General features: G+C 38.1%; 1 protein-coding gene across 1 annotated transcript; it reads right to left on the reverse strand.

The window, feature by feature from the left end:
- Positions 1-10,001: 10,001 nt before the first annotated feature.
- LOC131143531 (phytosulfokine receptor 2) lies at positions 10,002-14,624 on the reverse strand. Its single transcript, XM_058091904.1, has 2 exons — positions 13,849-14,624; positions 10,002-13,681 (listed from the first exon to the last, which is right to left on the reverse strand). Exon 2 carries the CDS (start codon positions 13,364-13,366, stop codon positions 10,220-10,222), a length of 3,147 nt encoding a protein of 1,048 aa, XP_057947887.1. The 5' UTR covers positions 13,367-13,681; positions 13,849-14,624; the 3' UTR covers positions 10,002-10,219.
- Positions 14,625-14,957: the final 333 nt, after the last annotated feature.

Consider the following 14,957-nt stretch of genomic DNA (forward strand, 5'->3'; position numbering starts at 1 on the left):
AACTTCAGGAGCTCCTAGACAAGGGATACATTCGTCCAAGTGTTTCTCCTTAGGGAGCGCCCGTTTGGTTTGTTAAGAAGAAGGAAGGGTCGATGAGGATGTGCATCGACTACAGAGAACTGAACAAGGTGACGATAAAGAATAAATATCCGCTACCTCGAATCGATGATCTGTTTGACCAGCTTCAGGGCACGCAAATCTACTTTAAGATTGATCTATGATCTGGGTATCACCAGCTAAAGGTGAAAGTGGAAGACATTCCTAAGACGGCATTTCGAACTCGGTATGGCCGTTATGAATTTATGGTTATGCCTTTTGGTTTGACTAATGCACCTGCAGCGTTTATGGATTTGATGAACAGGGTCTTTCACGAATATTTAGACCGGTTCGTCGTGGTATTTATCGATGACATCCTAGTGTATTCTAGGAGCGCTGCAGAGCATGAGGGGCATTTGAGGCTTGTCTTGCAAATGCTTAGGAATAAGAAATTGTATGCTAAATTAAAGAAGTGTGAGTTCTGGCTAGAGTAGATTGCGTTTCTTGGTCACGTCGTGTCCAAGGAAGGTGTATCTGTGGACCCGAGTAAGATTGAAGCAGTAGTGAACTGGGTGAGACCAAAGAATGTTCAGGAAGTCAGAAGCTTTTTAGGTCTTGCAAGTTACTACCGTCGTTTTGTGGAAGGGTTCTCCAGTTTAGCAGGTCCTTTAACGCGACTCACGAGGGAGAACGTGAGGTACGTTTGGACTGAGGAGTGTGAGTTGAGTTTCCAGGAGATGAAACGGCGACTGGTTACTGCTCCAATCCTGACCATTCATTCAGGGGATGGTGGATTCGTTATTTATAGTGACGCCTCTAAGAAGAGTCTTGGTTGTGTTCTAATGCAGCAGAGTAGAGTATTGCTTACGCTTCTCGACAACTTAAAGAGTACACGAAAAACTACCCGACACATGATATGGAATTAGCAGTGGTAGTATTTGCATTAAAAATTTGGAGGCATTACTTGTATGGTGAAAAGTGCGAGATTTTTACTGACCATAAAATTTTTAAATACTTTTTCACCTAGAAGGAGCTGAACATGAGACAATGCAGGTGGCTTGAGTTGATTAAAGACTACGACTGTGTTATTAGCTATCACCCAGAAAAGGCTAATGTGGTAGCTGATGCTCTGAGTTGGAAGTCTGTTGATGCGTCTGTTTTAGCGATTAGAGTTCAGCACCAAATTTGTATGGACTTGGAAAGGTTGGGCTTGGAAGTGGTAGAAGGAAATCATCAAGCTGTCCTTGCTAGCTTGGTGGTGCAACCGACCTTACAAGAGAGGATCCGTGTAGCGCAAAAAGAGGATCCAGAGTTAGTTGAGGTTATAGAAGGAGTTCGGAATGGTTTAAAGCCAGACTTCAGTATTTCTGGTGATGGGATACTGAGATTCCACAGCAGGGTTTGCGTTCCGAATGATGCCGTGATTAAACGAGTTATTCTAGAGGAGGCACACCGTTCTCTCTACACTGTACATCCTGGTAGTACGAAAATGTACCGGGATTTGAGGGAATCTTTCTGGTGGTCTAATATGAAAAAAGAGATCACCCGATTTGTAGAACAGTGCCTGACATATCAGCAGATTAAAGCAGAACATCAGAAGCCGGCAGGACCACCTCAACCACTCGACGTCCCTGAGTGGAAGTGGAAACATGTCTCCATGGATTTTGTGACGGGTTTACCTGCGGCGATGCATAGGCAGAATGCCATATGGGTTATAGTAGATCGGTTGACGAAGACTGCACACTTCATTCCAATCAGAGTCATCTACTCTCTGAATAGGCTGGTAGAACTTTATGTGTAGGAGGTGAAACCATTGGCTGATATTGGGCCAATGGGGTACCAAGATGGTCGGCTAGCAGGGTGAAACCATTGGCTGATATTGGGCTAATGGGGGCAGTCGGATCGTATGTAGGTACTCGGCAGTGTCAGCACGAACAGGGCATTGGACGAGTACCAGTGCACAACCCGAGCCACGGGGTAAAATTGGTTATAGGGATATTTTGCTGTTGGTCATCTGATAAATCATTAAATGGTCGAAAGACAGATGTGGGAATTTTGTAATATGAATAGTGATATACCTTATGCATTACTGTATTGAAAATATTTGATTTATATTCCAGATGTTGAATAAAAATATGCATATATGCAGTCACACACTGTTGTAACTCCTTCTTCCTTACTGAGAGATGTCTCACCCTATCTTACAACCTTTGTTTTCAGGTCCGTCCGTGCGTCGGTCCTAGTAGATAAAGGGACTTGTGAGGTTATTTTGGTTAGCTTACGTAAGCATCTAAATTTTGTACTGAACTTGATGAAAGTCCTTTTTGGAGGGTTGTAATATGACGATTACTCTAAGTCCGAATGTATGTAAATTATGGATGTATTAGTAAACTCTGGTATAAGGCTAGTAGTAATCTCAATGGATGTTTATGTTTTTCCGCGACATTTACATCATGATTATGTATGATTTACACTCGTATGTCCCTGTTTAGGGCGAGTTGTTTCCATATCTTGAACAGGTATAGGTATTTGATGTATGTGAGTGACACCTGAGTCCGTGTAAAGGGTCGGGTTGTTACAGGGGTACTAGGCATTCCAATCCATAACCCTTATAAAACACGTAGTGGAAAACATAAATACCACAATAAATAAACTAGAGTTCTAATACCACCACCATAATTATACATATACCTCCAAATTTCAGATTATTTACATCCCAAACAGTCAAAAACATTTCTACAAACAAATATCTATATCTCACCAAAACTACCTATACCACAATAACTAATCCCGCCCCTAAACTCTCTAGGTTTAGTTCCTGGTACTGCCTAAAAATGTTAAAATATTAGGGTGAGACAATTCTCAGTAAGGTGAAATAGATTATTGTCAGTGTATGGCAACATGAGTTTTAGTGTGACATAAACACAACCTTTAAATAATTAACTTTAACTGATAAATCGTGCAAATCTGTTGTAGTGATCCAAAAATAAATAAATTAAATAAATAAATAATTAATTAATTTTATAATAATAATTATTAATTAAATAATATAATAATATATTAATATAATATTATAATATAACATATAGTTATATATATTACTTATCTCCTGAAGCTTCATCAAGCTTCAAGAGAATTTAGTTCCTGAGACCCCCACTCCATTCTCTCTCTTTCTCTCTCTCTCTCTCTCTCTCTCTCTCTCTCCCTCCCTCCCTCCCTCCACACTCTTTATCTCTCCTTAATTCTCTTAACAAACGTGCGCTGATTAAAGAATAAAAAATATTCTTGAGTTCCAATTTCGGCCACCCACATTTTAATCGGGGAGATTTCCTGGTTTGAGCATCGTAGGCACCACTCTTGGGATACGGTAAGAGGAATATATTATGTCAGGTTTTTATTTTAAAATATTCCCGATTAAATTTTAAGTACGTGAATTTAATTAGAATTATGTTAAGTAAAATATGTTCGATTTAAATTGAGTATGTATAATTAATTATATCTATGTTCATATTTTTGGGGAATATTTTGAATTTAAATGAAATTATAGGGATTTGATGTTATCAAATTATCGGGAATAATATATATGTTTTTTCTGAATATTCAGGCTTATGGAAATGGAAATTTAGAAATATTATTTTTAGTATGTTTTTGGAAAACTAGGTATTTTGAGATTAAGAAAAATCCTAGATGATACTGATATGTTAATTCTTAGCAAAATATATATTTTTCAGGCAGTTTATTATATTATGAATTTTCACTCAAGTTATGCGGCATGAGATTGACTATTATGCATAATTAAATCTTTCGGTTTTTATGGTATTATACAGACAAAGATATGGTTTTATTTAGAATTATAGTATCACAGTGATTTATACAGAGTAACAGTATGATAGTTGGTTACGTTCACGTGAATGATTGGAAAGTGTACATCTACCACTTACGAATACATTTAGAAACGCTTACCTTACACAAATTATATAACATGAAATCATACAATCATAAAACATACAACAAGTATTCATAATGATAACCACACACACACAAATTAAAAAACATGAAATATATAATCATGAACCATAAAACATGTATTTAATAATAATGACAGCACACAAATTACGTTTAGGACAACCAAAATTTGCAAATAAAACTATACGACGAAAACGCTCACCGAAACATACTAATTTCTGTTAAAGTAATGGTTGAGAAGGGTAAAGGGGGGTGGCGATGCGAAACGCCCCGATTCTCGGGATTTTAGCCCGAGGGCTTGTTAATTTGGGGGACGGCATTACAAAATGCCTCAATCATAGAAAATGTTTATTATGAATGGGTGATTAGGGGACAGTGGTACGAAACGCCTCAATCTCAGTAAGTGTTTTCTATGAATGACTGATTGGGGGACGGCGATACGAAATGTCTCAATCTCAGCAAATGTTTAATATGTGTGCAAATCATGTAACTTGTAGATTTTATGCATAGGGCTTTTGAGTCGAATTATGAACTGAAAGAAATATGTGCTATGAAATTGTATAGGTATGAGTATAGTTTAAAATTACTATTTTATTTAAGTTAATTAATGGATGAATCATGTGTATATTTAAACTCATTTGCCACACACTGACGCTAATTTATTCCGTCTTACTGAGAGGTGTCTCACCTCGATAATATTTCAACATTTCAGAATCACCAGGTAACCATACCTAGGAGCTTAGGATCGGGGTGTAGATATTACAAATAGGGTAAGTACTAGTCTAGATCTATGTATATAAATGTTTTGAGTTTTTGGATTATAGTTCTGTCTGAGGGAATGGTATAGTAATGGTTGAGAGGTAGTACTGTGGTATGTATAGTTTTGGATAGGTCTATTTTTGCTTCCGCAGGCGGTGAATGGGCAGATGTAATATTTGAAATATCATGAATATATGCTTTATGATTAAAATGAAAAAAAGAAATGGGGATGTGATAGTATGGTATCAAAGATGTCATAACGACATTATTATTATATCAGAGCAGATGATTTTTGGCCGTTACATATGTGCTCACACTTATATATATACTTGAAAACACATATTTACTTTTCAAAACATGCTTTATCGTAATACATATTTCTCTGCGTATGTAAATCATTATATATATATAAGGAATTTTCCCTTGAATGGATAGTCATATAACATCACATAATAACCCTATATGATCCAGTTGTGCGGCCCGAAGGCGGGACTTAGCATTCGCTGGCCTACCAAATTAAGTCAAACAAAATGCATCTGTAAGTACAATTGACCACCCAAACTCGTTTGGACTCTAGGAGGGTACTCTACTCTTCTCTGGCCCAATCGACTATCCAATTACCAACACTTTATAAATAGTGTGGTGGCACTAACTATATCACATTAGCTACAGTACCGTACTCTGAATCTTAACTAGTCCGTCAGGGTTATGCTACCATATAATACAGTTTGTCTAATAAACCGTAACATAATCTCATTTTCATAAATTTGTCATATCATATCTCTATATAAAATTGTTATTTCATAACTCGGTGCAAAGCCATCTAAACTCGGCACACAGTCGTCTGAACTGTCATTTCATTATTCATAACATTTTTTGAAATCAGTATAAAATCGTACCTATTATGTATCATCATAGAATATTTTAACGTGCTTATTTATACCATAAAAATAACCTTACTCATGCTACACAATTTGAGTGATAATTTATAATATTAAAACTGCTTGGAAAGTATATATATATATATTGCTAAGAATTGAACTTACCATCATACTTTAGGATTTACTTAACTCAAAATACCGATTTTCCAGAATCATACATATAATAATAATTATTCTCATGCCCGATTATTCATAATAACCATATATAATACTTTCATAATCATATACTTCTTTTTAATCAGTTGAATTTCTAAAAATACCTGACATAATCTATTCCCCTTACCTTATTCTTGGAGTGGTACCTAGGATGCCCAAACAGCAACTCCACTCTGGTTAAACTACAAAGGATTGAAGTTGGGATCCTGAAATGGTGTTTATCTGCTAATTTGAATGAAGATTTGAGAGAAATTGAGGAGAGAGAAAGAGTGAGTGTCGCAGCCCTAGAGAGAGAGAGTTTCTTAAAAAAAAAAGACTTAAAACCTATTTATAGGTTGCTGACCCCGGCCAAAACCATCAACGGTTGTCCTGAAACCGTTGATGGTTTGGTCTTTAACCAAACCATTTTACCGCATATTTACCTTTAACGACCCTCAGTAAATTGAAACCGTCAACGGTTTTCCTGAGCATGCTAAAATCGTTGATGGTTTGGTCTCACCAAACCATGCACACACAAAATTGTGATGGTTTTCCTAAGACTTCCTCAAAACGTCGACGGTTTGGTCCTGCACCAAATCAAATTCCTTTTTTATTGCTATTTTTTTATTATTACTATTTTCTTGGTCTCTACATTCATAATCTCACTTTCGGATTTGTAATTGAATCCATTACAATATAAAGTGCCAAGTGAAATGAGACTCTTTCGTAGGTCTGGTATGTGTCTTACATTGCTCAAGGTTCTTATAACACCATCAAACATTTTAATTCTAAAACTTCTAATGCCAATGATTTTATAAGAGACATCATTGCCCATAAGAATTAAACCTAAATTTACCAACCTATAAGTGTTGAACCACTCCTTATTTGGATTCATATGGTAAGAACATGTCGAGTCTAGGATCCATGAGTCCATGAGGTGATCCAACCCTGATGAAATTGAAAGTATATCACCATCACTGTAAACTAAATTTTCTTCTTGAACTACATTTGCTGATTTTGAAGTCCTTTCATGCTTTTCAGCATTTCCTTTCTTCTAATCCGGACACTCCGGTTTAATGTGCCCATTTTTACCGCACTTATAACATCGAATATCCTTTTTCTTCTTGGATTGAGTTTGAGATTTTTGACTCGATCCATTTCTAAATTTTCCTCTCCCACGATCATGGTTACCTTTCACCACAAGTCCTTCTCCGTGTGAATTTTTATCGCAGACATTCATCCTTTGATGAAACCCCAACAAAGTAATTGTCATCTCTTCCAAGTTTAGGATCTCTTTCCCCCATGTAAGAGCGGTAACTAGGTTCTCATACATGTAAGTCATTAGCAAAGAATTCAGTAGCATCAACGCCTTATCATCCTCTTCTAATTTCACATCAACCCGCATTAAATCACCTATGATTTAATTAAATGTGTTGATGTGTTGATTCAAGTTTTAGTCATCCACCATCTTAAGCCAATAAAGACGCTTCTTAAGAAATAATTTGTTAGTAAGGGATTTAGACATGTATCGACTTACAAAATTGTTCCAAACAGCCATAGGAGAATCTTCCTCCATAACATCATAGAGCACTTCGTCAGTCAAACACAATCGTATTGTAGCAACAACTTTTGCCTCTGATTCTTTCTAATAGCCTCACCCATACCTTCCAGTTGAACATCACACAAGGCCTTCACCATCCCTTATTGCACAAGCAAATCTTTCACTCTTTTTTCCATAAATAGAAGTTTCCAGTTCCATCAAATTTGACAACATCAAATTTTGCAGATGAAGTGCCCAGTGCCATAACAACAACGCTTTGATACCAATTGTTGTGAAAGAACTCGAAAATGCACAACGAAAATTACACGCAGCAATCAATGAAGAACAAATATGGAACACACACACACATGTAGTATATCTGAAAGCAAGAATAACAACACAAAGATTTATGTGGTTCGGCAATGCCTACATTCATGTGAGCAATCGGTAAAGTTTCACTAAGTATCAAAGAACTTACAATACAATTACTCATACAATGATCATCCACTCTCAGAATATAACCAGATTGGTATATTTATAAACACTACGGAGGTTTCCCTTCAAATACCCAACCAACTTAACGTTCACGTTCAAATTTTAGAAATCTGCGTTGGGTTCCCGAGCTAAACATCGACTGATTAGGCCAAATAGTCTAGACAGAATGTAAATTATTTGAATTCTGGAGCAAACCGTCGACTGTTTGCTGCTGCTCCTCAGCACAAGTGATTTTCAACTATATTTTCTTCCTTGTTCATGTAATCCATCAAGTATATGAGCCACAAAAACCAACATTATATTTAAGAATTATTTTTAAAATCCTACCCACTATATAACACAGGATTATTCCGCTTTATGCGTTTGGGTATAATGATCAATTTTTTTTTTAAAGAAAAAGAAGACGGATTAGTAACTTAAGAGATAGAGGGTCTAGATTTCTACCAAACATGTAACCAATGATGTTGACCGAAATCCCATTTTTGTTATCTCATAAAATATTCTATTCTAGTTTGATATCAATAGTGTGTATAAGCATCTTGGTAAATATTTGATTATACTTTGTCATACAATTATTTTTTATGCAGTTCTATATATTGCATATGATAGTTATAGATTCTATTTACTTTCTTTTAGATTTTTTATGGTTGAGAGAGGTTTGCCCACATTTAACATTCAATATCATACTTTTTTGGAATTTAATCCAAAAAGAATTATTTTATAAAAACATTGATTTTGTCCGAGACAATATATTTATGTTAGTAGGGCACTGGGGCTTTTTTGCTTTTAAAAATAAAAAATAAAAAAACCATGCCCTCGCCCTAATATTATTGTGGTTATTTCCTATCAAAATGCAACTTTAAAGAAGGGTCAGGAAAGTGAGTAAATGAAATGCATTAGGACAAAATATGCAATCTTCTAATATAATTTAAAGGGTATTTCATGCTCCATGGCTGAGGACACGAGGTTTTGAGATTGAAATGTGTACGAAAGTATTTGCAAAGTGAAGAGTGAAAAGGTAAAACTGTCATTCTATGTATGATAAAGTTGAAGAACATCTTTCTATTATTTTCTTAATTTCAAATTTCTTGCCCGGCCTATGAAATTTCAGTCTTGAATTTGATTTTGTGTGAATTACGATAAAATATAGAATAAAACTATATTAAGTTTAGTCTGATTACACATAAATTCAAATCCAAGTCTCAAAACTTATGCTCGCAGACATTACTCTATATAATTTTTTAGAACTAAAAAAATAGTTATTTTTTTGTTATAATTTTAAATTGAGAAATGAAAAATAAAAAACAGTTTCGAACAACTAAACAAACCCTTTACGTTGTCTTTTTAATCTTCAAATTAGGTTGCGAGTCTTTCTCACTTACTGAATCTGCAACCCGACCCACCCCAACCCCATAGCCATGCAGCAAATCAGTTTCTTTGTCTGCATAAGATGGCAGTATGCAGGTGAACCGGTTTCTTTAGATTTCAAGCTTATGATAAGAACAGACACCCTTTTCTTCAACAAAAAGGAATCCCACTTCTTTTCTCAAAAAGCCATTTTTAAGTTTCATGCAGAGCTCTTGCTTATTTCAGGAAAGAGAGATGGAAAAAATCACATGCAGAAGATGAGAGAAGTAACTTCGGGTAATTTCACTTTCACATCATCATTTATAAAGAAGTCAAAAAGGGACTCCTCACATGCATTTCCATTTCCTTTTTCCTTTCCGCACAACTCCAAATCCATGTTCCCAAACAGTTATATACACATTGAGACACAAAACAGAATCATTTCAAATGCCATACATGCCAGGGTCAAGAATATCAAAGAGTATTGCCCCCACGGGCGGGCGCTGTGGAAAGGCGTTAACACATAAGGAGTATCATGTGTTTGAACCTCAGTAGACACACAATGTGTGGCCTGAGGGGTGGAATTGTTGAAAGTCCAACTGGCGCCCGGAAGCCGTGACCGCATTCGGACTTACCTAGGTGGCGCATCAGGGCGGAAGGTAGCTGCCCACGGGGGTTTGGGGTCGCACCAGGGGGGTCCAAAGGGCTCGTCGGTGGCTGAAGTTCCCATGTCATCAAAAAAAAAAAAAAGAATAAATATCAAAGAGTATCGACCCAGAAATGCACTCGTAGAAAAAATATATTTGTAGATATTTGCATACAAAGTTGAGCCTTGTCAGTATACAGCAATAAAACGAATTTTTGCAGAAACACCAGAGGTCACTTAAACAAAAGACATCCTTCAACTCAATAGAAATTTTCTGCTGTGTTTTTTATAGTTACATTTTCCACACTGAGGAAACTTGACTTTCTGGGGATAATACAATAACAAAATTCATTACTAAGCACCATCACTACCGACACTATTAAGCCACAAAACAACCTGATCAATAGAGGGCCGCCGCCGAGGATCAGGGTCTATGCATCTACAGGCAATGCTGAGCACCTCCAGGAACTGAGTTCCATGATCCTTATCCCAAATTATTGAATCTATAACCTCCTCCTCCCTCTTTTCAGATTTCATCTGAAACACCCAAGCCACCAAATCCCTGCAGTTTTTTCCCTTGCAAACTTCCACAGGCCTCCGACCAGTTAGAAGCTCGAGAAGAACAACACCGAAGCTGTAAACATCACCCTTGAATGTAGCTGTCAATGTCTGACTATATTCTGGAGGAATGTACCCTAGAGTCCCAACCAAATCCGTTGTTACGTGGGTGTCATAAGGATGAAGTAGCCTCGAGAGACCAAAATCAGCTAAATGAGCTTCGAATCTTTCATCCAAAAGAATGTTGCTTGATTTTACATCCCGATGAACGATGTTTGGCTCACAAACCTTATGCAAGTACGCTAATCCACGACCAGCTCCTTGAGCTATCCTCAGTCTTGCATCCCACCTGAGAAATGATCCCCCTTCAAACCTCTCATGCAGCCAATAATCTAAGCTTCCATTCTCCATATAGGAGTATATTAACAATCTGTCGTTTCCATGCCGACAATACCCTTGAAGAGAAACAAGATTCTTGTGCTGAGCTCTTGACAGGGCTTCCACTTCAGCTTGAAATTCACGTTCCATTTGGCCACAATCTCCGGAAAGTCTCTTGACTGCAGCTTTTGTGCCATCAGGAAGGTTGGCTTTGTAAACCAGACCAAAGCCACCACAACCAATTATGTTAGCTTGGCAGAAGTTGTTTGTAGATTTCAACAAGTCCCCAACACTAAGTTCCTTGCAATCTGAATTCTGAAAAAGCACCAACTTAGAAGCCACAAGCCTTTCTGGAAACCCATGCAGCCCAGAAGTTTCTTCATCAACGTCAATAGAATCTTCAGCCTCCCTTTTTGATATTTTCAGCAGGACAATTGCCAAAAGCAAAGCAATCCCAACTCCAACACCAATTGTAATTCCAAAGATGCCGCTTCGGCCAAATTTACTGCCTGAGCCAGATGGGATATGGGGTTCCCGCCGTGTGTTGTCAACACCTTCACAAGAAGAATCTCCCAGGTTACATAGTCCTGGGTTCCCTTCAAAGCTTGAATTGGGGAAGCTTAGGAACTGTCCACCAGTTGGAATAGCTCCTTGCAAGTGATTATGAGCCACACTAAATCTAGAAAGGAAGGTGAGTTCCTTAAATGATGGTGGGATTGATCCATACAGATTGTTGTATGACAAATCCAAGACTTCCAAGTTCCCCATATCTGAAATGGAAATGGGAATAGTCCCTGTAATGTTGTTCCTGCTTAAATCTAACACATGGAGCCCTTTCAATTGCCCAATTTCAGGCCAAATCGTCCCATTAATCATATTATTGCTTAAGAATATTGATGGGGGGAAACTTGAGGCCTGGTTGTACTGCAAAGCACTGGCACTCTGATTCCGCTTTACATATAGGGGAATCCCGGGATTGGTATGATCTGATGGATTGGAAGTTGCACAAATGAGGCTCTTTAGCTCTGTCAAGGTTTTTGGGATTTCTCCTGTGAATGAGTTATTTGAGAAGTCCAAGTAAAACAGATTCTCCATCTTGCCAATCCAAGGAGGGATACTGCCATTCAACTGATTCCATGACAAATCAAGAACTTGTAACTTCCTGCAATTCAATAACCAAATCGGGATTTGGCCGCTGAGAGCACAGTTCCCAAGTGCTAAAATATTTAAGTTCTCAAACCCACTCACATTCTTTGGCATCTCTTCTCCATGAAAATTCCTTGTAAGGATAGCAGTAGTAAGATTTCTGCACTTCTGCAGTACAGATAATGCCCCGGCTAAATTAACAAAGCTATTGTTTGACAAGGAAAGAAAGGAAAGGTATGAAAGGTTTGCAAAATTTTCAGGGATCTGACCGTTTAAGTCATTCTTAGCAACAGCCAAAGTTTTCAATTCCTGGCAACTGGTGAGAGAATTTGGTAGGGAACCATAAAAATGATTGGTGGCAAGATCAAGTGTAGAAAGATGGGGCAGCCCAGCAAAATTAAGATGAATTCTACCCGTGAGGGAATTGTTTCGAAGACTAAGCACTCGAAGCTTGGAGCAGAATGACAGGGTAGGAGGCAAAAATCCAGAGAACAAATTTGAATGTGCAACAAAACTTTCTAACTCGGTGAGGTTTCCGAAAGCATTCGGAATTGAACCTGAAAATTGATTCCCAGAAATAACCAACGCTTTAATTCTGAAGAGCTTACTCAGTTTCTCACTGAGCTGGCCAGAGAAATTGTTCCCAGACACAGAGAGCACCTCCAAAGATGGTATTGAGAACAGAAGGTCCGGAAGATGACCTGTCAGAGAATTGGAATCCACGTGCAATTGTTGCAGAGATTTGCTGCAATTGACTAAGCCGTCAAGCCCACCTTCAAACTGATTCATTGATAAATCAAGAATTTGAACCTCAGTGGGTGAACTGCATAATTGAGAATCAACCTGCCCAGTGAAGGAATTGTTGCTTACGTTGATTGCTAGAAGATCTGGGAATGCCCCAAGATCAAACAGATTCCCTGCAAAAGAATTGCTAGAAATATTTAGAGATTGTATGGACTTCAAACCAAGAAGCGCTCCTGAAACAGATCCACGTAGCATATTCTGGCTAAGATCAAGAACTTCCAACTGCCGCAAATTTGATAGCTCCAAAGGTAATGAACCCTCCAGATGATTGAACGAAAGATTAAGCAATTTCAATTCATCTAATTGACTCAAAGAGCGTGAAACTGCACCTTTCAGGCCCTTACTGGGCAGAATCAATTCAATCACTCTCCTTGGAAGTGACCCCCTACTTCCATTCTCACAAACAACGCCATCCCATAGGCAGCAGATGGACTCATTAGACCATGTCGAGATAATAGATCCATTTGCGAGGTTTCCTGCAAATTCTTTCAGTGCCAACAAATCATGAGAGTCACAGGTTTGGTTGAGGGTTTCAAGACCCAGAGAAGAGAAAATAAAGCAAGTCACCAATATCCATTTCAGGAAAGTCGCTGGAATAAACTTTAGCACCAACATTGTTGAAACCAGAGGAAATACCAAACCCAAATCAATGATACCAACCCAATAAACTAGGCTCAAGCTGTTATTTTTGCGCGTGAACTGCTTCTCAGACGCAAAATGGGACACAAATAAAGAAATTTTCTTAATATCCACATCCCAAAACAACTCAGGAACCACAAAAATATCCAACTAACAACTTCTTACTAGAGAATAGCGAACCACCACCAGCATGATCAAGTGATACCCCCACCAGAAATAATTAAAACCCCTGACCTGAATCAAGGAACACAGTTCCCTCTTTCAATCTGAGCTCTTGAACAAGCACTATGCCTGCAGAGTACAGAAACAGGGAAGGAATCCCTTGAAGAAACTAAAAAGGAACCAAATCCCAAAAAACTTTAGAAATCACGGACCAAAAAAATAGTCCAACAAATATCAACTTCAAGTGAAGCAACAATCAGTCAAATACTACTGGGAATACAAGGCAAGATCCTTACCAAGCTTGCCCAATATGAGAACAACTGCTCTATAGTCCACAGAGAGAATGAAGAATCCCACAGCAAACCCACATCCCAAAACACCGCAGAAACCACCAAAGGCTCTAATAACAACAACTTGCAAGTGAAGCAACGCTCAACACCAGAGCCAACTGAGATCTCCAAACGATATCAGATCCCAAGACAATGAGATGAACAGATTCTGAACTTTTAACCAAAATAATAAATTTTTTTTTTTTTCACAGGAGAGGAGAGATGAAGAAAGAGATTTCTCCGAGCAACAGACCCACAAGCCAAAACCCTCAAATAAGGGCTCATGTCATTTGGCAAACATCACTCGCAGGGGAAGCCAGGGTTCCCTCCCACCAAAATACACAGTGGTCAGCCACCTTTCTGCAGATGGGCTTCAGGGTCGAGCTCCCGTTTCAAACCCGTACAGCCCTAACCCCCATTATGCTTTTTTTAATCATAAAAAAACAAGGAGACAGAATCTAGAGGAAGAGGAAAGCTGAAAGGATGCAGCCCCTTCAAATCAAACAATAGTGGGCAGCGCACCATTGCCGCAGCATGCTGAAAGGGATACGGATACAAAATCTTTATATTTTATATTACTGGGGAAAACATTGCGTGAGGTGAAGGGAGAAATGCAGACGCAAGAGCTGACTTTTGGACCGAAATTCTCTGTCGCTGTTCACAACTCACAGGCTTCAGGGTAAGAATTGTCAATTCCTACGAATGGCTGTTTCCTCTCTCCTTAGTTAACTCTGAAAATATAAATTTATTAGATGAAAAAGAGAAGGCGCATTGGGTTGGGGGTGGTGGTGGCACTGGTGGGCGACTTGATGAGAGCCAGGTCCAGCGAGAGGCTTAGGTGCGGTCTAACGAGGACCAGGGACTGCCCATGGACTGCGCGTGCCCTTCATGCACGCCCACCATCATTATCATGAATTAAAAATTATTACCCAAATCGGGTTTATACAATTTTTAATTTAACATTAAACGAACCCAACTCTATTATAATTATTTATTTTTTATTGATCTACTGTACTATTCAATTAGTATATTTGGTGTATTTATTTATTTATCTACACTAAAAAAAAGTTTGATTA

This window comes from Malania oleifera, chromosome 1 (assembly GCF_029873635.1).
Source record: "Malania oleifera isolate guangnan ecotype guangnan chromosome 1, ASM2987363v1, whole genome shotgun sequence".
NCBI lineage: Eukaryota > Viridiplantae > Streptophyta > Magnoliopsida > Santalales > Ximeniaceae > Malania > Malania oleifera.

Bases quoted from the DNA above. Each gene is read 5' to 3' on its own strand.
- LOC131143531 (XM_058091904.1), bottom strand. From the start codon at position 13,366: ATGTTGGTGCTAAAGTTTATTCCAGCGACTTTCCTGAAATGGATATTG.